Source organism: Cottoperca gobio, chromosome 2 (genome assembly GCF_900634415.1).
Source record: "Cottoperca gobio chromosome 2, fCotGob3.1, whole genome shotgun sequence".
Taxonomy (NCBI): domain Eukaryota; kingdom Metazoa; phylum Chordata; class Actinopteri; order Perciformes; family Bovichtidae; genus Cottoperca; species Cottoperca gobio.
In genome coordinates, this window is record NC_041356.1 from 3288614 (window position 1) to 3315433 (window position 26820).

Genomic DNA, 26820 nt, shown 5'->3' on the forward strand with positions numbered 1-26820 from the left:
GTACTTCCCAACAGTCAGTGTATTATCTACAGTAGATGGCGGTCGGCACGGCCCCAGTTTGGGAGACGGGCTGTCTGGCGGCAAGGTAAAGTGCTGAACATATTCTAAATATAGTGTGCACTTAAGCTGTTATTGATTTTTTTTTTTCGTGTGTAAGATACTTTTAGCTGCTGCCCCCGTCCACTGCAGTGCACTTACTTAACTTCCTGCTGGTACTCCTGTCTGCTTACCAAACTGACTATGGTACCTACTTCAAAACATCCGTACTATCCCTTTAAGGTTGCTACTTTGCATAGCGCTCGCATAAATTTGATCTCTCCTCACTCTTGAAAATGCACGCTCTCCTCCCACCCCCTCCTGCAGAGCTCCCACACCCCTTCTCCTTGCTCTGTAACTTTCCAACCCCACCAAAAGGAGAGATTTACCAGGAGGCACTCGGTCAACGTGCCCCCTCTCCCCCTGGACCCCGAGGACAGGGCTCCAACTCTGAACCGCGCGACCAAGCGGGTCACCATGGACTTCTCCCTCCTCTCTGTGCCCTTGCCCGACCCGCATGACAGTGATAATGACAAACAAGCTGCAGGCCTGAGGGTGGATGCAAATCATGAGGAAAACATACCGATACAAGTATTGAGTTTGACCTTTGTGACCTCCCCACCAGAGACTTTGGGTTACAGTTGTACAGCACATTGATTTGTAGTGATTCATTAAACCAGATCTGATACTTTTGCTACATTTTGTGTTAGTGAATCCCAGTTTCGAGATTAAAGCATACCATACTCAGACATCTGTACAATACGCCCAAAATCCTCCCAACCCTATTCTCTTCTGAGTGTCCCACATCGGGGAGTGTGTGTGCGGTCGTTGAGCTGACTCGTAGCCTTTTCCGATTATTTCCTCAGATGCCGTAAATGTGTTTTCTCGAACCTGCAACTGATGTTGTTATCTCAAAGCACCGAGCTGCTGCAGCAAATGTGCTTTCTTTGCTCTTGTGTGCTTTCCTTCCCTCCCAGGAAAATACTTGACTTTTCTCTTGTTTGAAGTTTGGGTAGTGATTTTCTTTATCTCTTTTTAAGTTTAGTTTTTTCCCCTAACTCTGCCGCCTGCGTCCAATAACGTTTTCTCTTTCATTTCTCCTCTGTCATACTTTCTTCCTGTGCATCAGAACCAGTGTGCGTCGACTCTGGGCAGCAGCGTGCTGCGCTGTGATAAACTGGACCGGGACGAGATCAAAAACCTGCTCATTGGCTTTCTGCATATCCTCAAGAGCATGTCAGAGGGTAGGACAGCCCGTCGCAGGCTTTGTACTGGATCTTGACATTCATATGAACGAGCGCTTCATAGTAATCTTTTCTTCCCATTTCATCACCTCAGAGGCCCTTTTTGCATACTGGAACAAAGCAGCTCCCTTAGAACTGATGGACTTCTTCACGTTGATAGAGTAAGCACAGAACCAGACAACCTTCTTATGACAATGTACATGTGCAGTTGAGTGAAATTTAGTTTTTAATGCAAACATAATATTGAATGCCAGGGTAGCTATTTCCCCCTGCTTCCTGGTTTTATGCTAAGCTAAGTGCTCCCACACTCTTTGATGTTGTGCACATTTGCCGGAAGTTGGAAAATAAAGTAAATACATCCGGATAGAAAGCATGATTACTAACCTTTTGTTCATTGATAGAACATGTCATTATGTATTGATATTCCTGACTATGTAATACTGATCTCTGACTGAGCGTCTCTTGTTGTGTTTGTACTGCAGAGTGTGCCTTCATCAGTTCAGATACATGGGGAAGAGATTCATCGTCAGGTACAATGTTCCAGGAAATAAATGACGTCACGTATCTCGTTTTACACTGAATTTATGAATCGATTCTTGAACTGAAACTAAATCATAATAATAATATGACTCACACCCACGCACATACAAACACTACTGCATCTTTTAATCCCTTGCCTTTGGTTTGTTCTCTCTTCTGTAACACTGCTGGCAAGTTGTTTAGTGGTTAATGTCGCGGCCCCCGGCCCCTCCTGCATGGGTAAGACATTGCTGTCTTTTTGTCTCACTTTGCTTAATTAAATGCATGATGCTGCCATTTGTTTTTTAAAGCATTACATTCTAGCCATTCATTTATCTGCTGTGTTTCTTTCTATTGCCGTTTTCTTCCATACAACACCACTGAGACATTTTTCGTGCCTCTTCACATTAACTTTGCTGTCCTGTGACCAACTGCAATCCAAACTTAGTGGTGATGGTGTTTCTCTTCTGCCAACAGGAGCCAGGAGGGGGCGGGGCCTGTAGCTCCAGACAGGAAGTCTCTGACTCTACCTGTATCTCGTAACAGGGCGGGGATCTTGCATGCCCGCCTTCAGCAGCTGGGAACTCTGGAGAACGCTCACACCTTCAACAACAGTAAGCCTTCCTATCCTGGCAGCATTTTAAGAGGACAATGTTAACCAATAAACTCAACAAAGTCCAAATCTGAACAGTTAGACACACAATGCTTCATCAGCAGGTCTCAGTGGTTGTTGGGTGTCCATAAATCTGTTTAGAACTAATAGACAATAAGTGCTCCTTATAGTAATGTCTCTATTTAATTTATTATTATATATATGTATTTCTTTCCATTTTATTATATTATTTCCACTTGGGGTTTATTTTTTCCAATTTATTTTCATCTGGAACTCCTTCCATTTTATACACTAGTTTCCTTTATTTTAAAGTCATGCAACATGGCCCAATGCAATTTTGACTTCATCATCTGGATAATTTAATTGGTCAACACTACACCTGGGCATTCAATTGATTGGGTAATTTTGACAGGGTTATTGGACATTGAGTGTAAGCAACAATATATCTGAGTGTAAACAACAACATATCTGAGTGTAAGCAACAATATATCTGAGTGTAAACAATACTATATATGAGTGTAAACAACAATATATCTGAGTGTAAGCAACAATATATCTGAGTGTAAACAACAACATATCTGAGTGTAAACAATACTATATATGAGTGTAAACAACAACATATCTGAGTGTAAGCAACAATATATCTGAGTGTAAGCAACAATATATCTGAGTGTAAGCAACAATATATCTGAGTGTAAACAACAATATATCTGAGTGTAAACAACAATATATCTGAGTGTAAGCAACAATATATCTGAGTGTAAACAACAATATATCTAAGTGTAAGCAACAATATATCTGAGTGTAAGCAACAATATATCTGAGTGTAAACAATACTATATCTGAGTGTAAGCAACAATATATCTGAGTGTAAGCAACAATATATCTGAGTGTAAGCAACAATATATCTGAGTGTAAACAACAATATATCTAAGTGTAAGCAACAATATATCTGAGTGTAAGCAACAATATATCTGAGTGTAAACAATACTATATCTGAGTGTAAACAACAATATATCTAAGTGTAAGCAACAATATATCTGAGTGTAAACAACAATATATCTAAGTGTAAGCAACAATATATCTGAGTGTAAGCAACAATATATCTGAGTGTAAACAATACTATATCTGAGTGTAAGCAACAATATATCTGAGTGTAAGCAACAATATATCTGAGTGTAAGCAACAATATATCTGAGTGTAAACAATACTATATCTGAGTGTAAACAACAACATATCTGAGTGTAAGCAACAATATATCTGAGTGTAAGCAACAATATATCTGAGTGTAAACAATACTATATATGAGTGTAAACAACAACATATCTGAGTGTAAACAACAACATATCTGAGTGTAAACAACAATATATCTAAGTGTAAACAACAACATATCTGAGTGTAAGCAACAATATATCTGAGTGTAAGCAACAATATATCTGAGTGTAAACAATACTATATATGAGTGTAAACAACAACATATCTGAGTGTAAACAACAACATATCTGAGTGTAAACAACAATATATCTAAGTGTAAACAACAACATATCTGAGTGTAAGCAACAATATATCTGAGTGTAAGCAACAATATATCTGAGTGTAAGCAACAACATATCTGAGTGTAAACAACAACATATCTGAGTGTAAGCAACAATATGTCTGAGTGTAAGCAACAATATGTCTGAGTGTAAACAACAATATATCTGAGTGTAAGCAACAATATATCTGAGTGTAAGCAACAATATATCTGAGTGTAAGCAACAACATATCTGAGTGTAAACAATACTATATCTGAGTGTAAACAACAACATATCTGAGTGTAAACAACATATCTGAGTGTAAACAACAATATATCTGAGTGTAAACAATACTATATATGAGTGTGAACAACAACATATCTGAGTGTAAACAATACTATATCTGAGTGTAAACAACAACATATCTGAGTGTAAACAACATATCTGAGTGTAAACAACAATATATCTGAGATAGTAAAAAAGCTCTCAGATATGCAATAACAATGACAGATCTTATCTCGCTCCATAAACAAGCAGAAATATAAGCAAATGTAGTCATTGGTACTAATTAACAACCCATTTAAACAGATGATGTGCTATGTATTTATTGCTGTAATAAAATTATATAACAGTGACCTTGAGTGTGTGCTTTCTGTGCAGTGTACTCTCATACGGAAGCGGACGTGAGCAGCCAGTGCCTGCTGGAGGCCAATGTGTCCACAGAGGTCTGTCTGACTGTGCTGGACACACTCAGCATCTTCATCATGGGATTCAAGGTATGAACTGTCCATACAATCTGACACAATACATACATTTAACATCTTAGTCACATTCCTCACTCTCTGCTGTGTCCACAGACTCAGCTGAACTCAGATCTTGGTCACAACCCCCTGATGAAGAAAGTTTTCCAGGTCCATCTGTGCTTCCTGCAGATCCCTCAGTCTGAGGCCGCTCTCAAACAGGTCTTCACCTCGCTCAGGACCTTCATCTACAAGGTGACAATCTGCCTTTCTTTGGTTCACTCTGTTAAACCACCTAATTAATCTCTCTTTTCTCTTTCTCTTTCATCTTCAAAAATATATTTATTAAGAATCATCAGTGTAAAATATATATTTACAAAAAAAGAGAAAGGCAGAAGCACAATACTCTGTCATTTTCCCTTTGTCATGCATTACATCCCGTCTCTCCCCACGTGTCCCTCAGTTTCCCTGTACCTTCTTTGACGGCCGGGCCGACATGTGTGCCTCTCTATGCTATGAAATCCTCAAGTGCTGCAACTCCAAGCTGAGCTCCATCCGCAGCGACGCCGCCCATCTTCTCTACTTCCTCATGAAAAGCAACTTCGACTATACCGGACGCAAGTCTTTCGTACGCACACACCTGCAGGTATGTGTATTTTGAGTGTGAATGTTTGCACACAGCCTTTCTGATGTGTCCAACTATGAGAACCGTGTTCTTGTAGGTCCTACATTATTGTAGTATTGATTGTGTTCCTCCTCTCGCCCAGGTGGTAATCGCTGTCAGTCAGCTGATTGCTGATGTCATCGGCATCGGGGGTACCCGTTTCCAACAATCTCTCTCCATCATTAACAACTGTGCCAACAGTGACAAGAGCATCAAGGTAAGGGGTGGACACTGCCTCACAGTGCCATGACACACACTTCATCAAGCCATTAACGTTCCTTATTTAAAGTAGTAACCCTTGACATTTTTCACAACAACTCGACACACAAAAGAACGACAAACCAGAAATAAATGAAAGAAATTCTTACTTTCATTCTCTTTGGTGGCACATGTGGCGATAAGCAGTATCTGCAGGTGTGTTTTTGGATCTCACTTCTCAGGAGACCTCATGTCTGATTGTAACTTGTAAAAAAACAGTAAAAATCTTCAAGTTTATTGTTTTAAATCCTTAATAGATAACTATTGTTGTTATTGTAGCACACAGCATTCCCCTCTGATGTGAAGGACCTGACGAAGCGCATCAGGACAGTGCTGATGGCCACAGAACAGATGAAGGAGCACGAGAACGACCCGGAGATGCTGGTGGACCTCCAGTACAGCTTAGCCAAGTCCTACACCAGCACGCCCGAGCTCAGAAAGACCTGGCTCGACAGCATGGCTCGCATCCACCACAAGAACGGAGATCTTTCTGAGGTACATCTTTTATTGTTACATTTTTAATTTCAGCGAGTTGGCACAGACTTGCAGGAAGCTACACTTTTAAAGACACATTTCACATTTGTAATCTGTGTTATTCTGCTTCCCCTGCAGGCGGCCATGTGTTACGTGCATGTTGCTGCCCTGGTCGCTGAGTACCTGTGGAGGAAAGGTAAGTCGAGGATATACCGTCCTACGCTTATGTTTACAGTTAATTGCCGCTGAACATTTGAACTCCATTCCAACCTTCTTATATTTCCGATATACAGAGGCCATATAATGAGTCAATGGTAAAGGTTAACACAGTAGAAAGAATTAATAATTAATCAACAACTCAATAAAATGACCTTGTTGGCTACTGAAGAAAGGTTAGGCACAGTAATTAAAATGCTGTATATCTGACACATACAGTTAGGTCCATAAATATTTGGACATTGACACAATGTTCATCATTTTGGCTCTGTACACGACCACAATGGACTTGAAATCAATATGTGCTTTACAACAACTGTTGTGAAGGGCTTTTTCTTCACCAGGAGAAGAATTCTTCTGTCATCCAACACAGTCGTCTTCCATGGTCTTCAAGATCTTCTGGTGTTGCTGAGCTCACCAGTGCGTTCTTTCTTTTTAAGAATGTACCAAACAGTTGATTTGGCCACACCTAATATTTGTTATTTCTCTGATGGGTTTGTTTTGATGGTTCAGCCTAATGATGGCTTGCTTCACTGATAGTGACAGCTCTTTAGACTTCATATTGAGAGTTGACCTCAACAAATTCCAAAAGCAAATACCACACTTGAAATGAACTCTAGACCTTTTATCTGCTCCTTGTCAATAAACTAATGAGGAAATAACACACACACTTGGCAATTGTCCAATTACTTTTGGTATAAAATGTGTTGTAATTCCTCCACCATTCATCTGATTTGGATGTAAATACCCTCACATTAAAGCTGAAAGTCTGCACTTAAAGCATATATTGAGTGTGTAATTTCAAGTCCATTGTGGTTGTGTACAGAGCCATGATTATGAAAATTGTGTCAATGTCCAAATATTTATGGACCTAACTGTATCAAAACTAAGCATGTCTGCACTAATTAATGCAGATTAATTCTAATCTAAATGGAACTATGCTACAAGGAATCAGTACACCGCCAACAAGAAATACACAAGATGATTTACATGATTTGCATGTGAAGGGTGACCAAAATATTTCCCGGCTTATGTATTTACTTTTTTACACTGCTTGGCTCTTTAACTATGTTTACATGTAGGTGTGTTCCACACACACATAAACACGGGAACACACACCTTCATCTTCCACCTAAGCACTCGTCCAAGGGCCATCTGTTCGTTCCCGTGTTAAAAACACACCAACACTGCGTTCCCGAGATAAGATCCCCTCAGTGGCTCTGTAGTACAATGATATATGCCACTGCTGCAGTAGGCACATACAGTCTGTTGTTTCAGTGTCACATGCCAATTCTTAATGGTGCACCACTTGGACTAAGATAAGATAACATAGAACTTTATTTATCTCTAAATAAATATATATAAATTGTTGTAGGTAGGATGTAGTGTGCAAATATAAAATATCAAAAGGTGCAAAGTATAATAATATATAAAAAAGAAGAAGAAAAAAACACCCCAGTATTATTATTATTATAATAATAATAATAATAATAATAATAATAATAATAATAATAATAATAATAATAATAATAATAACAGTAATTATTATGACTTTACTTATAAAAAAAAATTGTAAGAGGACATTTTAATAAAACAAACCAGTGTATAAGACATATGAAGGTACGTGGATGGAGGGTACACTGATGGTTTTTACTGACATACAGTATATCACTGCTTTGGTAACGGTATGCAAATAAAAGATTGGCCTCTGGGTTTTAAAACGGCACATTTTGCCATGATGACACAGATCCAGCGAGGGGGAAACAACACCAGCGCTGCTGTCTCGGCTGGTAATGAAACTTTCCCTCATGTTGGTTCTCTATCTGTTTGTCAGGTATGTTCAGGCAGGGCTGCTCGGCCTTCCGCGTCATCACTCCAAACATCGATGAGGAGGCTGCCATGATGGAGGACGTAGGGATGCAGGATGTTCACTTTAATGAGGTGAAATGTTCCACACAGTTTATACTGTACACCGTGCTTGGAATATGTGTCACTCCCACCGTGTTGACTAAGCATTCAGGATGTTTTCCACATTGGCATCACGTGTCACATAATGACTAGCAGAGCTCTTATCTCTGTTAGGGGTATCTATTGCTCTGTGTAGTACTCAGTGACTATGCTGCAGACTTTGACGCAGGGCTCGGTACATGTGCTGTTAATTACATGTAGAAAAACACTGAGCTGTCAGACGGAGAAATGCAGACGGTCCAGCAGGGTCAGTGGCTCGCTGACAAACCCGATCTTCCAGTGAACTGATAAGTGCATTTAATGGCGAGACAATGTATGAGCTTTTATGAGTTGGATAACAGATATTTAGGCAATAAAAAACCTTCCATCTGCTCTGAAAACCTTTCCTCTTTATGAGCCGGACTCATCCCCCAATAAAAAGAAAGGAGATAATATATCAATTTCCTCCCACGTCTGCTGTCTTTTCAGGAATACTAAGTTCACTGTAACCTTCTTGACCAATAAGAACAAACATAAATGCCCCTCTTTGCAGCAATTAAATATTCTGAGCCGTAATGGCAGGCGTTTAATGAAGTATGTATTGTTGTGTGTGTCCAGGAGGTGCTGATGGAGCTGCTGGAGGAGTGCGCTGATGGACTCTGGAAGGCGGAGCGTTATGAGCTTATTGCCGATGTCTACAGGCTCATCATTCCCATCTACGAACAGCGCAGAGACTTTGAGGTAATCTACACAGAGATAGTTATCATTACATCAACCTGCCAGAGAACATGGTGTGCGTCTTATAGACAACCCTGCGATAGATACATTACATTTAGCTTATCTTGTTTCCAGTGCTTTAAAGAACCAACAAATGTATTTTAACTTGTGTGTAGAAGTTGTAATTGGTTATAAAAAGTTTTAAAAGTTAAAATGTGTAACTTAGAAAAGAAGCAATAATCTTTATTTCACAAATACAACTTTGCTTATTTCAATACAGTCTACTGCCTTACTGTGGTCTGGTATGACCAGTAAATGATGGGGGCTAATGTTAGCTCATTTTGATCCTTTTAAGCAACAGTCTGTAATACCACTTGTTCCTCTAGAGGTGATAGTGAGTCACTGTAGCTGCAGTCTGCCTCAGTACAGAGAGAAGAAGCACAACGACCACCTCGTCTCTGCCACCCGGGACACGAGCCAATACACAAACTATCAAAACGTAACGTTACACGGACCGCTGCTGGTTCGCGGTGCAGTGAACACACAGATGGCTGACGTAAACTATAGGCCGACGCTACATGTGAAGATTAAAAGATTGAAGTTATATTTTGACCTGTGTTACAGCAGCAGGTTATCCAGGCATTGCACAGGAGTAAAACATACACAGTAAATATACATATCAAGACTAGAAGAGAGAGATATTTAGCTATACAATATCTATTTAAAGAATGAATTAGAATACACTATAAACCACTACAACTTAAATATAAACATAGAATATACTATGCTAGGCTTTCTCTTTCTTTAAAACTGAAACATAGATTTGATGAACACAGTAGTAGAGGTGAAGTAGCAGATCGCTCGCTGTTAAACATTGCACCTTTTTAAAGCAGCATTCATTTATATTTTTTACGATGACTATGTGTCAAATGTGCAATACATGACCATGTGAAAAGTGTAAGAATTTACACCCGAATCTGCAGCTTTACGGAGCTTTAAGTGAACTTTACTGTTCTGCTTCAGGCAGCTGTGATGACACTGTACACCACCTGCTCAGCAGCAGACAGGAGACACACGTTAGACACCAGCTGGTGAACATAGTGCAGCATTTAGCAGCTAAAGACACAGAGCTTTTATTCAGATGAGATCATAATCAGAGCTAAAACAGAGTGAATGTTGGACTCATCAGGAGGACACAAAAACAACTGTCAATGATGATTTAAAATTGTAATTTGATTTACCACTGCATAACTGACTGCTTACAGTTATTAAAACATTATTCCAACCCTTCTCTCCTGGTGTTCTTGATTGTGTTGTTGAACAGAAACTGACCCACCTGTACGATACGCTGCACCGTGCCTACACTAAAGTGATGGAGGTGATGCATACGGGCAAAAGACTGCTGGGCACATACTTCAGAGTGGCCTTCTTTGGACAGGTAGGGGCCGAGTTTACAAGCATACTGTACATGCTTACATAATCCAAACTCCTAACATAAACACAATGGTTATGTTATCTCTCGCCCTTTGCATGCATACACATTAAGTGTGGGAACACACACACTCACACACACATGAACCTTTTAAATTTTGAAGTTTTTAATAGCGGTTTCTCTTCTCTCCTGCTGCCCCTCCAAGGCTGCGGTAAGTGTGTGAAGGCTTAGTAGTGTGTGTCGGCCTGGTGTGCTCTTCTATCCTTGCATCAGATTAAATGAGTGGCAACATGTAGCCTACATTAAGCTCTGTGGTGGCCGGTCTGTGCTGAACAGAAGTGGGGAAGAACTTAATAGATATTGTGGCATATGCAACAACAAGAGTTGTTATCTGAGTCAGCTGTATTTGTAGTGTTACTAGTGTAAAAAGCAAATCTTGCACATAGACTTTTTTTCTTCTCTAATGCAACGTGTTGCTTTGGGTTAACTCTCCATTAACCTTTCCCTCGATCGGCCATCTTCCCTCTGGGACTCCCTCCTTCAGTGATTACACCCACACACACACACGTCTGTGTACTTTTCCATAGATGCAACTGAGTAGCTGTTACATAGGCTTGATACAAGAGATTATGTTTGTGAAGTGACTGCATGTTGGATGTTTTCATACTCCTCTCTTTTCTTCATTGTTGGGTCTTTTTTTTGGATTATTGTACGTTTTCCCGGGTAGTTTCTGTTTGTCCTTATATTACGGAGGGGGGATAGATGGGTGAAAAAGAAAAATGATTTTGTATTCTCCCAAGAAACCTTTTTGAGTCCCCATGACGGCTACAGCAGTGGTCGCTTGGAAAATAGCTGATTATCAGACCAAATCAAATCAAATCAAATATATTTATATAGCCCAATATCACAAATTATACATTTGTCTCAGCGTGATTTACAGACCCTCGCATCGCACAAGGAAAAACTTCCTAAAAGAAACCTCAGGGAGAGCAACTGAGGAGGGATCCCTCTCCCAGGACGGACAGACGTGCAATAGATGTCGTGTGTACAGGATAAACAACATAGTACAAATACAACATTTGACAGAAATTATGTTGTGTTGAAAAAGAGAAAGTTTGGATGAATCCAGGACAATGTCAAAAAGGCTTCCCGGTGTCCAGCAGGACCAAGGCAGCAGGCGCAGCCACGATTCATGATCCTGACGTAAAGTTTATCAGTGGCAACCTGCCACATGAGAGACACAGAAACTCCAGGGATGATACCCCGGATGATGAGTTAGTAACATACATTTACATAAATGCATACAGATAGAGAGGGAGAAGAAGAGAGGGAGGGGAGGAGAGAGGAAGAGAATGAAGAGAGCAGGGAGGTGTCCCCCGGCAGTCTAAGCCTATAGCAGCATAACTAGGGGCTGATCCAGGGCAAACCTGAGCCAGCCCTAACTATAAGCTTTATCAAAAGGAAAGTCTTTAACCTACTCTTAAATGTGGAGAGTGTGTCTGCCTCCCGAACACAAACTGGAAGCTGGTTCCACTGGAGAGGAGCTTGATAGCTGAAGGCTCTGGCTCCCATTGTACTCTTAGAGACTCTAGGAACTACTAGTAACCCTGCAGTCTGGGAGCGCAATGCTCTAGTTGGTTTATAAGGTACTATGAGATCTTTAAGATATACTGGAGCCTGACCATTAATTGCTTTGTAAGTCAGGAGAAGGATTTTGAATTCTATTCTGTATTTTACCGGGAGCCAGTGCAGAGCATCTAATACAGGAGTAATATGATCCCGTTTCCTTGTTCTTGTCAATACATGTGCCGCTGCATTTTGGATCAACTGAAGAGTCTTAAGCGACTTTTTGGGACAACCTGATAACAATGAGTCGCAGTAATCCAGCCTTGAAGTAACAAATGCATGGACTAGTTTTTCTGCATCATATATATATATATATATATACATATATATATATATATATATATATATATATATATATATATATATACATATATATATATATATATATATATATATATATATATATATATATATATATATATATACATATATATATATATACATATATATATATATATATATATATATATATATATATATATATATATATATATATATATATATATATATATATAATTGGGTATCATCCGCATAACAATGAAAGTTTATAGAGTGGTTCCTTATAATATTGCCCAAAGGAAGCATATATAAGGGGAATAGAATCGGTCCAAGTACAGAACCCTGCGGAACTCCAAGACTGACTTTGGCTGTCATGGAGGATTTATCTTTAACACATACAAATTGAGATCACTCAGATAAATAGGAATTGATCCAGCTTAGTGTGGTTCCTTTTATGCCAACACAATGTTCCAGTCTCTGTAGTAGAATGTCATGATCAACAGTGTCAGACCACAAATGAGACTAGCGCTAGCTAGCTAACCCCACAGTATGCTAAGAAAAGAACACCCGCATATTTATCTTTTTCTTTTCACTCATCTATTGTTGGCAGGTGTAAAGCATCTTTCTCAAGGTTTGACCCAGAATTCCTTCCCTCTTCTCCTCAGGGCTTTTTTGAGGATGAAGACGGAAAGGAATACATCTACAAGGAGCCAAAGTTTACTCCGCTGTCGGAGATTTCCCAGAGGCTCCTGAAGCTCTACTCTGACAAGTTCGGTCAGGAGAACGTCAAGATCATTCAGGACTCTGGCAAGGTGGGATCACATCTGCGTTTGTGCATATGACCTTGAGGGTAAAGCGTAGACCCTGACAGTTGTGCAATGGTCTTGGGAGAACATGTTGTTGTAGGTTTGTGGAGCAGAGTTTAGGGACAGCATGGTTACAACACAACTCTCAACTTTAACACAAAGCTTCTATTTTCTTTTAAAATCCTAATATAATCTTGTTTTAAGCGCATTTCCTAAAATGCCCACTGGTATTTTACTGCTACCGTTTGAGTCAAAACCAAATATCTGTGTGCACCCACAGGTGAACCCAAAGGACCTAGACTCCAAGTACGCCTACATCCAGGTGACCCACGTCACACCCCACCTGGACGACAAGGAGCTGGAGGACAGGAAGACCGACTTCGAGAAGAGTCACAACATCCGCCGCTTTGTGTTTGAGACGCCGTTCACAGTGTCGGGCAAGAAGCAGGGAGGGGTGGAGGAGCAGTGTAAACGCCGGACCGTTCTCACCAGTAGGTCACACATTGATGAAAAAAAACAAACAGGAAATATAATGTGGAATAAAGAAACAAAACAGCCTTATCAGCTGAGCAATGTCAGGAAGCAAATAACAAGAACTTCTTCCTGCTCACCGTCTGTTATTGTTCTTCACCTGAAGCTTTAATCTGGTAATGTCAGCTGAGGTTTATTACTGACTCCTTCCTCACAAAGTTCAGCCTTGTTACTAATCACGCTGACTGATAGTGACTTGTGACAGTAAATACATGCTTAATATCCTGGTTATGAATGTTACCATGGAGACACCACACACACAACAGTATGCCTATAAGAGGTTACATGTCTCAGTATCCAAGATAATTGTGCTGCTGTCACCTGACTCTCTATGATGATCTACATGACATGTGAAAACATCATTTATGTCCTCCCGTCCTATTTTTCTCACCTAAATCCCATTCCCATGCAGCCACACACTGTTTCCCTTACGTGAAGAAGCGTATAGCTGTAATGTACCAACACCAGACGGACCTGAGCCCCATTGAGGTGGCCATAGACGAGATGAGTGCCAAGGTGGGCGAGCTGCGACTGCTGTGCTCGGCCTCTGAGGTGGACATGATCTGCCTGCAGCTCAAACTGCAGGGCAGCATCAGTGTGCAGGTACGGACAGGTCATGCGGTTGTCAATCCTTTTACTCATCATGAATCACTTCAGGGGAATGGACCAGTGCATGAATAAACAATGCCTCTGCCGCCAGTGTAATTCATCACCTTTGACCGCCATTGTTTTCCAGGTCAACGCTGGCCCGCTTGCTTACGCCAGAGCCTTCCTCGACGACAGCTGTGCCAAGAAATATCCTGACAACAAGGTCAAACAGCTCAAAGAGGTGTTCAGGTACTTATCAATCAACTTCCCTCGCTGCATTAGCCCTTGTCGAAGGTGGCGCCTTGCTGTGTTCATGTTCAAGTGACAAGCTTTGATTCAACAGAGATAAATATAGAAATACCATAATAAACTATTCACACAGTGTGTGCAGGTATACTCACGCATGGTGTGAACTGCACTTCACGTAGATATGACTCAATTGCTGTGTATGGGAGTGTAAATAAATCAACATGTATCTAATCTGTTTTTGTATGTGTGTAGTGTGTGTATCAATTTACCAGTGTGAAAACATCTGGAATCAAGTTTCCATTCAAATGAAATGCACATTTTAACTGAATTTCCCAAAAATCGACAAACGGAAATGCAAATGTGTTTCATCCACTACTGTTATGTGAATATTCGGAGTTTGCCGCATCAAGATTAACACTTGGTGGCGCTAATTCTCCAGCTGGGTGCCGTTAAATCAGTGTAGAAGAAGAGAGCGAGACGACAGTTGAAAACAATGCAGAAAACATGATGGAAATATGGCTTTTGTGTTTGTTTCATTTTGTAATTTGAAGAAGGCTACAGTTCTTTTCAGTCTGAGGGCCCACCATGTTACTTCTTCACTTCATATTCTCTGCATGTTGCTTCAGGTGAGGTTTTTAAGCGCCACTAAAGTGTGCGTCTGTTGCGTCTCTCCTCAGGCAGTTTGTGGACGCCTGCGGTCAGGCGCTGGGAGTGAACGAGAGGCTGATCAAGGAGGACCAGCAGGAGTATCACGATGAGATGAAGGCCAACTACAGGGACCTGGCCAGGGAGCTGTCCAACATCATGCATGAACAGGTAGGATCCCCAAACACGTAATGGATGTGTGCCGCATCAGCTGTTACGCCGAAGATATGGTTGCTTTTAACTAAGTGTTGGCGTGCGCATGTCGCATGAGTTTCAGCAACAGTTAACGGATCTCTGACACTTATTTAATTTATTAATCTCACCCATTAGACCCCAGGCCGTCCTAAAACTAAAGTCTGAATTTATAGAATTTTCCCCAGGTCTCCAAAGGAAGCATGTTGCTCTGTTTTTAAAACACCTGTGAATATTTAGCAGAGTAATTAAAATGATCTCCGAACACCAGTTTAAATATTACTACTATATTACTAAAACTGTGCTGTTGTTTTTTAAATGTGTACTTTTTATATTTATCTATTTGTCCTATTTTATTTGTATCAGTCCGTGTTTATTCCACTTGTTTTCTGATCTGTTCTTCAATCACTCACTGTACCAATATTTCTCATGTTGCATGATGGTCTTTTAGTGTAAGAAAGGTCAATGAAAAGATTTTGTAGCTTGAACATTAAGATATCTACACGTTGAATTTTGTGACTCTTGAACCCACACTTCTCAAAGGTACTCAAATATGAAGTTGTGTCACTTCATATTTGACAGCATATGTAGCAGCTGTAACCTATAAGAGCTGTCCACCGCTGCAGTCTCATGTACTAACCATGTCTCCTATCTCCTGCTCTCTTTGTGCTGGCCTGAGCAGATTGGATGGTAATGCTGCTTTTGTTACAGTTGTACTTTAGAGGATCATTAAGGGACTGCACTATTAGACTGTTTTTTTATTTAAGTCATATCTTTATGGAAAACACAACAAAATGGTGATTATACCAACGCACCTTTTGAATAAAGACGTGCTAAATAAACTAAATGAGTGATTTGACACAGGCCGCAGCTTTGTGGCAGCAATGTATTACTGTATTACAATTTTATTTTTGATATCAGCTGATGTTGTAGCCTTGCATGCGTTCAATCAAATATCTGATTGTCCATCATAATTAAACCTCATAAGAGACTCTTATTATCAAACAGTCCATATTAATGAGGAAAATAATGCCCAAATATAGAGAAAGGACCTTCATTATTTTTATTTATTTATGGTGTACACAAACACGATCTTTTTAAAGGAACTATTTGATCTATTTTATTTTATTTCTTTGAATTTCACAAGGGAGAACAATGTAACTCTGGAATGAGAAAAAGTCTCCTCGTCTTTTCCCCCCCAAAAATGTAGACGACCCTGCCATAATCTTCCTACAGTCCCTAAATGTAAATAAATCTGCATGTGTGTTTCACAGGATTAAATAAACACCTTTCCTTATTCCTTATTATATTCCTAACTGACCTTTTCGTTCTAGATCAACCCAGTGGAAGACGGCACAAGGAGCACTTTGTCCGACTCCATGGGCATCTTCAACGCCATCAGCGGCACACCGACCAGTGCCAACCCTCACGGCTCGACCACCGTCCTCTGATCAAGATATTTCGCACCACACTCATGCCTTCTTCACCACTAATGACTGACACTACAAGAGGAGTCAAGAGGAAACAATTAGTACCTAAACACAACCTGAAGCCATCATCCATGTGTGTTTTTCAACCTGCTATTCTGTACATGAGCTGGAAAATGTGATGTTCTCTCCCTGTTATCAGTTCGCCCATTGTTCTTGTTTCCTATGGAGACTCCAGTCAACACTGTTGACTTGTGAACAGCGAATCTCTCGACTTATTGCCAGTTTTGGCTCATTTATCGTTTTTGTATAGTTTGTTTTATCCTATGTACAATGGGTTTAAGCACAGCAAGTGTGTATCCAATACTGTGACTGACAACATGATGTTATCTTAATTATTCTTCAGCTCCACCCAAGGGATGTTGTGACAAACATGAGGGACTTCAGTATTTGACCCAAGCATACACCTTATCTGTTTTCTTTAACTGTAGGGCTCCCATTTCTGTACAGTGTTTGTAAGAGAGAGTGCTTTAAGAAAGTTTTTATTGAGAATAAATGCCACGGCTGCACATACATTCTTCAGCTGATGCACAGTATTTTTACATTTCGCTTTTCAATTCTTTTCCATTGAGGCCCTGTTACAGCAGATGCATTTTTGTGTGCAGTGCAGCAGCATCAGAGTTTATCTTTTATCTTACCTTGGACATTTCAAAGAATTATTCACTCTATTTTAGGCCAATGGACGTGTATAGAAGCTGTCTAAAGCCATGTGAACCACAATGTTTTAAACTATTTTCTGTAAAGAAAAGTGTGTGCAATATTTTCTATTGTTACCAAGGCGACCCACGGCACAGAAAACCACTCTTGCCAAAGACATTAGAAAAAGACGGTGCAAGGTCAGCCAAGGATTTGACAATTTGTAATCTACCCCCCTTTTGTTTCTTTGTCTTTTATGTTAGATGCCTTTTATTATCTGTGAGGTAAGATTAAAAAAACATTTTTACTTATTGACTGCTCATGTAAATATGTTTAAGACTTAGAAATAAAACAAATCTGTAATAATACCTTCTTTCATGCCTTGCTTTTGTGTGTTCAACCATAAAGCTGCTAATACATGACCTCAAAATTGTGAAGGCCTCCTGAGGAAAGTTTGTAATGCAAAGAATGTCAAAGTGTTAGTTCCTTTGTTAATTTTGAAAAAGCAGATGGGTCCTAAGTCCTTGAACACATTCTTACCCTCTAAGCCCTTTTTTCTGTTTCACACATCCCAAAGCTGTGTCTTATCTGTGAAGCAGAAGAAACAGACTCAACTGTCAGGAAAGATAACGTTTTGCTGGACAGGGGGATATGTTTAGTCCAATACAGAAGATGAGTGACTCTGTATGTATGTTTAGGTAAGTAAAAAAAAAAAAGGAATGTTAAACATGGTAGATATCTGCCTTAAACTACTTAAAGACAAAAAAGAACTGAATGCATCGATAAATAAGCTAATGCTAAGTTAATATTTGAAATACTGTAAAAAGAGATCATTTAGAATTTCTTTAAAAGCAGAAATAACACATTCTTCTAAATAAAAAGTTGAATTCATAAGCAATAAAACACTGCTACATCCTCAGCCTACTGTATGTCTGGTTTGACCAGTTGTTTATGATTGCTAAATGTTAGCTAATGTTAGCAAACGTTAGCTAATTATTGTTTAAGATTGTGCTCTATTACAGTCATTACTTAGCCAGTGTGCCTACTTTGTGTGTGTGTGTGTGTGTGTGTGTGTGTGTGTGTGACAGTGCAGCAGTAGAGTGGACAGTGTAGCTTTCTAGCTTAACTAAAAGAGTTCCCCAGTAGCCTAATAGTTAGCCTATATTACCATATACCTGCAGCGTTGGCTAACAACAACTAGCTAAATGCACTTTAATAATTATCAAGTATTATTAACAAATGTATTTGTATTTTTTACTTTTATTACATTTTGACAGTTACAGGGCTTGTACAATATTCAGTTTTGAGAGTAAATTTGGGCCGTAACATGTGACAATGTGACGAAAATATGTCATATTGGAATATGGTAGTCTTACTTTTTAATTCTAATTGACAAAACTCATTGCATTATCAGTTAAAAACATTATTGTAATGTAATGTGCGTTAATGGAGCTGTATGTGGGGATCGCACTGAGCTGTTTGCATTCATTGAAGAGAAACAGGAGAGGCAGGAGTGAAATTGGGATGCTGACTCCTGTAAAATCACCCGCTGCACTCTGTGTCACAAACACCCAACTGTCATTGTTTCAGAGACTTTGGCTGCGAAACATCATTTGTCTGCCGTGAGTCCTGCTAGTGTTACACGGTGTGAGTGTGTTTGTGTCTTTATTTGGTGAAATACACAAGAATTCAAATTTTATACATTGTAAGTTTGACCTTTTTAAATGTTTTGTATGTTCATGTTTTAGTCACTGCTGTTACTGGTTTATGAATACAGCCCGAGTTAGTGCCAACCATACCCATGGACTGTAAATAAGAAGTAGACGTAGACGTAGTCACTGTGACGTCACTCATTGGTTTGTGGTAGGCCTGTACCGTTTTGAAACCTTGAGTTTGGCATTTTGGCCTTTGCCATCTTGTTTGATTTGCAGCCATTAATGATCATATTTGGACGAGAAGGTGTAACTGGGGAGGAGCGAGGCCAGGTGGGGCCAGGTAGCCTACGGTTAGCATAGCAAACACTAGCATTAGCTGGTAATATTGGTTAGCAAGGTGCATCTATAATTCAAGTTAACATGTCCATCACAAAGTAGCCCCGCCCTAAAGCATACCCTGCTTAACGTCTATTTTCTAAATGGGACCATGATTTACAAAGTGAACATCCTGCTGTGTTAAAAAGAAGACGTGAATCTAACGTTTTAGACCGTGAACTCATTAGGAAAATGTTCACTGAGGTAATAAATCAAGTGAGAAGTAGGATCATTTTCTCATAGACTTCTATACAATCGGACTTCTTTGTGGTGTCACCCTCTGCTGGCCATTAGAAAGAATGCAGGGTTAATGCTCTTTCACATTGGCTTCACTTTTCAGACCTGGAGTTTGCAATTGTTATTATCATTACATTCCCGTCACAGAGCTAAGCATCACATTTTCAGGTTGTGAAAGCAATAAGTTTATTTTATTAGCTGAACTGCCAAATTATCTTTATCTCAAAGCAAGACGAGTTCCCTTCATCATAAAGTAATTGACTGACACACACACACACACACTGCTGGGAGGTGGGAATGCCGGTGACTTGCATGTCTGTACGTGCTCGACGCAGTGTGTGTGATCCACAGTCCAACATCAGTGGGCGTTGCAGGAGGGTTGATGGGAGGCTACATAAGAAGTTTAGTGCCGTGGATGTGGACAGGGGTCACAAGTGTCTCTGTGTCTTTTTGCTGAAGGATTCAGTTAGAGAAGGGACCCGAAGTCAACACACACAGCAACCATGGAAGGTAAGTCCCAGTGGATCACTCAGGAACCCATCCTTACATTTTGGGATTTTGCAGGTGTTAGAGTTATATGTGTCAGTTTATATCATGCGTTGCAACATTTCATTTTTGTATTTGCTTCATGCATATGAGCTTATGCTTAAAAAATAATTGACAAAAATGTATACTAAACCAGCTATATGTTTTTCTCCAGTTAGTCATATTTCACTTTTATATATTTTCTTCAAGAAAAAAGAAAATCAGTTTACATAATGTGTCCTCTGTGATTTCTGCAGACAAGGACGAGGTGAAGAAACCCAAGCAAAAAAGTGTAAGTCCAACTGTTATAGTCTGTAGCATTTATGAAAATTCACATAGTTATTGTTTACTGCTCTCATACCGACAGGATGGAATTTTTAATATACAAATTATAATCACAATCATGGAATAAAAAATAAATAAATCCAATTCCATGTATTGAAGTGATTGATTACAGAATACCTCACTTAAGGTCTTGTTGAATGCAATGTAAGTTATTAGCATGTACTGTTATTGAAAGTTATACTTGCTGTGCAGACAAACTTGTTCAGTCTCCATCCTGAAGTTGTTCCTTTCCTTCCAACAGGCTGCTATCTGTGGTTATCCAGTGAGCATCTTTTTCATCGTGGTCAATGAGTTCTGCGAGCGTTTCTCCTACTATGGCATGAGAGGTGAGCTGGTTTCTACTGGATCTGATGCACTTTATACAGTTTCCTTTGAGTCCTGAGACTAATGTATTCATACTTTAAGAAGTGGATTTACTCATGTACTTTACTAAAGTATCATTTTGTTGAATAAAAAGTTAGAAAGTATAAAGTAGAATAAAAATGGAAAGTATCTCAAAATTGTATTTAAGTATTATTTGATTAAATGTACATTCCACCATGATAAACTGTCCAACAATAAAAAAATATAAAAATATAAAAAATATAATATATATAATAAATAAAGCGGCCATTTTTCAGCATATTGTGTACGTTTACTTTTAACACTTTAAGCTCATAATGTTAATATACTTTTACATGAGTGATATTTTTTGAATGCAGGATTTTTACGCTACTAAAGTAAAATGGCTGAATAATTCTTGCATCCCTCTCCACCTCATTTTGACTTTCTCCCATTTCTCCTCCTTCCTCCTGTCCACGTGCAGCCGTGCTCGTGCTGTACTTTAAGTACTTCCTGAAGTGGGACGATGACTTCGCCACCACCATCTACCACACCTTTGTGGCTCTCTGCTACCTGACACCCATCCTGGGAGCCATTGTGGCGGATTCATGGCTCGGCAAGTTCAAGTGAGTTTCAAATCCTGCAGATTTTCTATCCTGACAACCACGTGAAAAATGCACCAGAATTCATAAACTGTAACAAGCTGTACTTACTGATAGAGTAGCAGAGATGGGGTTAAAGTATATCTCACAGAATCAGCTGTTAAATTCCATCCTTGGATCCTTGACCCTTGTGTATCTTATCATTATCTGAACCTGTGCACGTGTCCTCCTCCCTCTGCACAGGACGATTGTTTACCTGTCCATCGTTTATGCGCTGGGACAGGTTATCTTGGCAATAAGCGCTATCCATGACATCACAGATGCAAACAGGGACGGCACCCCCGACAACATAACCGTACACATGTGAGTTGCGCACCAAAACAACAAATACACAAGTGCGAATATGTACTGACACTGTGTCTGTGCCGTGCTTTCTCCTCAGAGCTCTGTCTATGTTGGGTTTGATCCTCATTGCCCTGGGGACAGGAGGAATCAAACCCTGCGTGGCTGCCTTTGGTGGAGACCAGTTTCTAGACCATCAGGTTCTCTCAAGCACGCACGCACACACACACACACACACACACACACACACACACACACACACACACACACACACGTGGCAGGGGAGACAAGATAACATGAGCACCTCTACAATCTCTTGAAACCCAGTAAAACAGCAATAAATACTATGTAACTGTGTCATTTATTTTTTTTAAAGGAAAATAGACACAGTGTTCTAATTTCTCCACATACACTTACAGTTTACTTATATTTATGAAAGGCCAATCTCGTAATTCTGAGATAGTATGTCATGATTATGAGACGCAGAAGTCATAATTAGGAGAGTTTTTCTTTCATAAAAAGGAAAACAAAATTCAGTTTTTCCAGGACACTTCATAAGAATTACTTGGATAATTGTGGGATTATTTCAGACCTGTGAAATAAAGTGCGACTGAGATTTATTTTACCATGAAGGAACACGTCATTCTTAATTGTATATGGTACAATATACCCTTATGTACATACATGCAGGACCCGAGTATTATCATTCTCTCTTTACACACAGCGTACATGCAATTACAAAGCAGACTCCCTCCGCTATCAGTAGCATCTTGTCAGCACTTTTTGTATCTAGGTAGTTGTTTATTAACTAATAATAACCACAGGTACATCCATCTCCGACTTTATTACACTGTTCAAGGCCAGGGACAAAGATTACCCCATAATATAAATGAGCATCAGTGCATCAAATCACAAAAATTAGCATCAGTGCTTTTTGTCCAGGTCTGACTTTCCATGTGTCCAACAGGAGAAGCAGAGAAGCACCTTCTTCTCCATCTTCTACCTGTCCATTAATGCTGGCAGTCTGCTGTCCACCGTCATCACCCCCATCCTCAGAGGTACGCCAGCGTTGGTCACATGGCATACAATACACCCACGACTTCCCCTGTTGAATTGTAACACGTGTGTGTGCTGTGTGTGCTGTGTGTGTCTGTGTGTGCTATGGGTTCCAGCTCAGCAGTGTGGTATTCACACCAAGCAGCAGTGCTACTCGCTGGCCTTCGGCGTCCCCGCTGCTCTCATGGTGGTGGCTCTGAGTAAGACGTCATTTTATTTTTTAAATGTGTCTGTCCTGAGGAGATTACTGCTACTTTTATTACTAAAACATTAATACATTATGAATTAACTTAGAATAGTTTGTCACAACTCATAAGGACTTTATTATCCCTTGTACATTTTTAATATTTATGGTGCGTATATAAGTTAATGATATTCTAACAATGACCTCCTTTGATTTTGATCATTTCCTGTTGCTGTTTTGACAAAAAGTCAAATGTTAAAATATTTGGTGTGTGTGTGTGTGTGTGTGTGTGTGTTTCCCCGCAGTTGTGTTCATTGTTGGAAATCGCATGTACATTAAGACCCCCCCTCAAGGCAACATCATGGTGAAAGTCTGCAGTTGCATCGGGGTAAGATGAAACATTTTGTTCATCCAAAAGCTTTTTATCTTCACATTTATTCAACCTCTAACTTTATAAACCTTCTGCTACAGTTAAGTTGACAAAATGCATTCCAGTGAGAGCAAAAGATCACATTGAAATGTCCCTCTCTGCTCTCTGTAGTTTGCTATCAAGAACCGCTTCAGGCATCGTGCTTCTGAATTCCCGAAGAGAGACCACTGGATGGACTGGTCTGAGGAGAGATTCGATGTAAGTGCAGCACAAGTAATAATACAGCAACAATAATAATAAACAGTTCAACCAGTGCTGTAAGAATCATCATCATCCCTCTCTATGTTTGTCTCCAGAAACTCCTGATCGCCCAGGTGAAGATGGTGCTGAAGGTGCTGTTCCTCTACATTCCTCTGCCCATGTTCTGGGCTCTCTTTGACCAGCAGGTACCTATCTCCTCAAACTTATTTTAAGAATGTAGCCCCTTTAAAATATTGTTTCAGCCAAGTACCCACTAACCATTGCACTGCATCTTTTTTTTAATAAGTTGCACTTACAATTAAGATGGAAACACAGAATGCTTTCTCCATTTTCTGTTTTCTTGCTGTATTTCTGCAAAGTTACAAAGTTGACAGTTTACAGCAGTTAAAGATTGCTTTGAACATAAGAATATTGAGTTTAAAGTGAGGGTATTACTACACCATTTGAGAAACAGTGTCTACAGACGAGCTGTGTCTCCTCTCCAGGGCTCCAGATGGACCCTCCAGGCCACCACCATGAACGGCAACTTTGTAAGTTTTGTTTTTCCCTTTTTGGCTTCGTCCCACCTTGTGAGCGCAAACCACAGAAAAGAGTTTTAAATAACATTCTGTCTCCTTTCTTTCTCCAACAGGGGTTTCTCACAATCCAGCCCGACCAGATGCAGGTACGACACTTGTGTAATTACACTTTACTCACTTTGCTGTTGTGTTTCTTGTCCTCGTGCCTGTATGCTGTTAACCTACAGTACAGAACAGGCTTTTAAAGAGAGACTCGCCTTCTTCCCACCAGACTGTCAACCCTATCTTGATCCTGATTCTGGTACCGATCATGGACAGTTTAATCTACCCGCTGATTTCCAAGTGCAAACTAAACTTCTCGTGAGTTTACTTTTCTGTTCTCTGGAGTCTGGGTTGACTTTGTATCTACATGTTGCAGAACTTATTTTGCAGGACAAACTCTATAAGCTATAAGTCTAATCATTTTGTTGATTCAAGTGTCAGGCTGCCAGCAACCCAAAATACAAGAACAATGACACATGTGGCTAAAATAAATAATGAACTATAGGACAGTAATATTCTTTTCACTCATTATACACACAAACAGCAGACAAATGTAAGGAATAAAACTATAATACAGTCTATTTAGCTCTTTCGTTTCTTTCCAATTAGACATTTTATTCAGAAACAGCACCCTCATAATTATATGTCAACTGTAATAAAGTGTGTTATAAACCATTTATTAATTTGTTATATGCTGCTTATAATTGCTAAATAGATAGAATAAAGTGAGACAATTTTGGCCTCCTAAAAAACATTGTTCCATGTGACTGAATACGTGTATGTGTGTGTGTCTGTGTGTGTGTGTGTGTGTGTGTGTGTGTGTGTGTGTGTGTGTGTGTGTGTGTGTGTGTGTGTGTGTGTGTGTGTTCTGCAGTCCGTTAAAGAGGATGACTGTGGGGATGTTTTTCGCTGCTCTTGCGTTCGTCGCTGCTGGCCTGATCCAGCTACAGATTGATGTGAGTGTAACGCACATAAAAACATACATTCTGCAACTTAAACACGCGATACCTTATGAGGCACAATTCACACACACATACAATTCTATTCCTCTTCTAGCAAACCCTGCCACAGTTCCCTTCAAACACTGAAGGACAAGTGAAGTTCATCAACATGATTAACAGAACGCTGGATGTCAGAGCCGGAGACAACGCATTTACCTTGCAGCCTTTCACGGTATTCCACCAAACATAAGACTCATAATCTAAATCTACTAAAACTAAGTAGGTGTGTAAGTCAACACACACATAATGATATTGACTTATCTTTTCTCCTACAGGCCAATGATGAATACCTGACCTTTGATGATTCATTTCTTCTGGATCTGGGGTCTAATAGCAATTCCACAGAGAGTTTAGTGGACAGCAATCGGACTACCTCCGTCATCATTCAGGATGGGTCCATACCCAGGACTATACGGGTGAGTACACCCACCAACTGAAATACACAAAAAATGTTGGCATGTCAGTTTCCCTCGTTACAAGCATAGTGTCTCTTCAAAATAAACTTCTGTATATGATTACGTTAAGGCAACAAAAGGGCTTTGTTAGGCTAAGGAAAACATTGTGGGTTCAGTTAAATAACTAGCGTTAAGTACGTAAGTTAGAGAGTAAGGTAAAGTAAGTCAACTTCTGCAGCTCATTAAGCAGCATGTGAACGCCACTTAGGTCCCGTTAGATGTTGGTGTTGATCTCAATATCACTGCTGGACTAAACACTGACGTCCATAGCGTGTCAGCTGAAGCAGAAGTTTGTTTACTTCCTCTCTTGGTCCCCTGCTGGAGCTCAGCCTGCCAGCTGCTGTCATTTTTATTTTTTAAATTGGCTTTATTTGACTGCAGAAACAGATAACTAAATGTGATTTCAGTACTTTAATTCTGTTTCTACTGTAACAGTATGTGTTTCAGAAACAGAATTAATACATACATACATACATACATATATGTATATATATATATATATATATATATATATATATATATATATATATATATATACATACATATATATATATATATATATATATATATATATATATATATATATATATATATATATATATATATATATATACATATATACATACAGTCCTTTATCCATGGATTAAGTACAGAGTACAAAGATGTGGAGGCTCTAAAGTTTTTCTTTCTTTTTCCAGTTCAATGACATCAAAAAAAAGCCGGAACAGGGCACTAATGCTATCAGGCAAGTTTCAAATTGTTATAGAAATGTTTCAATATTTAGAAATTGGCTGTTTAGGCTACTCATAGTTCTCAATCAAAGACAGAATCAAGCTGGTTATGTGGAGACACGTTACATAAAGAGAAAATAATTGCATGCATGAATTGAGAAAGGGTGTGTTTAGTTTTCAATGTGTTTAATCTTATTTCAAGTGTTACATTAACACTGCAAACTTTAGCTCAATTCTGATTTATGTTTCAGTCAAGAGCTACTTTTAACTACATCCATCAGCAAAAACTAATCAGATTTGGGTCAAAGTCCCTCTGCAGTGTGAACGTAGACTTATTCTCACAGGACTGTCTCACCTCTTGTGTTGTGAATTCTCCTTCCGCAGATT

At 39.5% G+C, this 26820-nt stretch overlaps 2 protein-coding genes across 2 annotated transcripts in view; both read left to right on the plus strand.

The window, feature by feature from the left end:
- The window catches only part of dock9b (dedicator of cytokinesis 9b), a 41649-nt gene extending 23863 nt beyond the window's left edge, over window positions 1-17786 (plus strand). The window contains 20 exon segments of the mRNA XM_029445301.1: window positions 1166-1280; window positions 1375-1441; window positions 1763-1810; window positions 2277-2413; window positions 4587-4702; window positions 4784-4921; window positions 5130-5312; window positions 5434-5547; window positions 5868-6083; window positions 6201-6258; window positions 8113-8219; window positions 8844-8966; window positions 10267-10380; window positions 10580-10585; window positions 12945-13091; window positions 13366-13576; window positions 14029-14219; window positions 14353-14453; window positions 15131-15269; window positions 16625-17786. Of these exon segments, the coding sequence (XP_029301161.1) occupies window positions 1166-1280; window positions 1375-1441; window positions 1763-1810; window positions 2277-2413; window positions 4587-4702; window positions 4784-4921; window positions 5130-5312; window positions 5434-5547; window positions 5868-6083; window positions 6201-6258; window positions 8113-8219; window positions 8844-8966; window positions 10267-10380; window positions 10580-10585; window positions 12945-13091; window positions 13366-13576; window positions 14029-14219; window positions 14353-14453; window positions 15131-15269; window positions 16625-16741 (2448 nt within the window). The 3' untranslated portion in view covers window positions 16742-17786.
- A 2397-nt stretch (window positions 17787-20183) lies between these two features.
- Window positions 20184-26820, plus strand: part of slc15a1b (solute carrier family 15 member 1b) — a 9985-nt gene continuing 3348 nt past the window's right edge. The window contains exons 1-19 of the mRNA XM_029452663.1: window positions 20184-20190; window positions 20463-20497; window positions 20792-20876; window positions 21356-21497; window positions 21717-21836; window positions 21916-22015; window positions 22783-22873; window positions 22988-23071; window positions 23361-23443; window positions 23597-23683; window positions 23782-23871; window positions 24172-24216; window positions 24318-24350; window positions 24476-24564; window positions 25121-25202; window positions 25303-25419; window positions 25523-25663; window positions 26401-26447; window positions 26818-26820. The exon at window positions 26818-26820 is cut by the window's right edge and continues 105 nt beyond it. Coding sequence (XP_029308523.1) covers window positions 20184-20190; window positions 20463-20497; window positions 20792-20876; window positions 21356-21497; window positions 21717-21836; window positions 21916-22015; window positions 22783-22873; window positions 22988-23071; window positions 23361-23443; window positions 23597-23683; window positions 23782-23871; window positions 24172-24216; window positions 24318-24350; window positions 24476-24564; window positions 25121-25202; window positions 25303-25419; window positions 25523-25663; window positions 26401-26447; window positions 26818-26820 — 1481 coding nt within the window. The remainder of the gene's footprint in view (window positions 20191-20462; window positions 20498-20791; window positions 20877-21355; window positions 21498-21716; window positions 21837-21915; window positions 22016-22782; window positions 22874-22987; window positions 23072-23360; window positions 23444-23596; window positions 23684-23781; window positions 23872-24171; window positions 24217-24317; window positions 24351-24475; window positions 24565-25120; window positions 25203-25302; window positions 25420-25522; window positions 25664-26400; window positions 26448-26817) is intronic.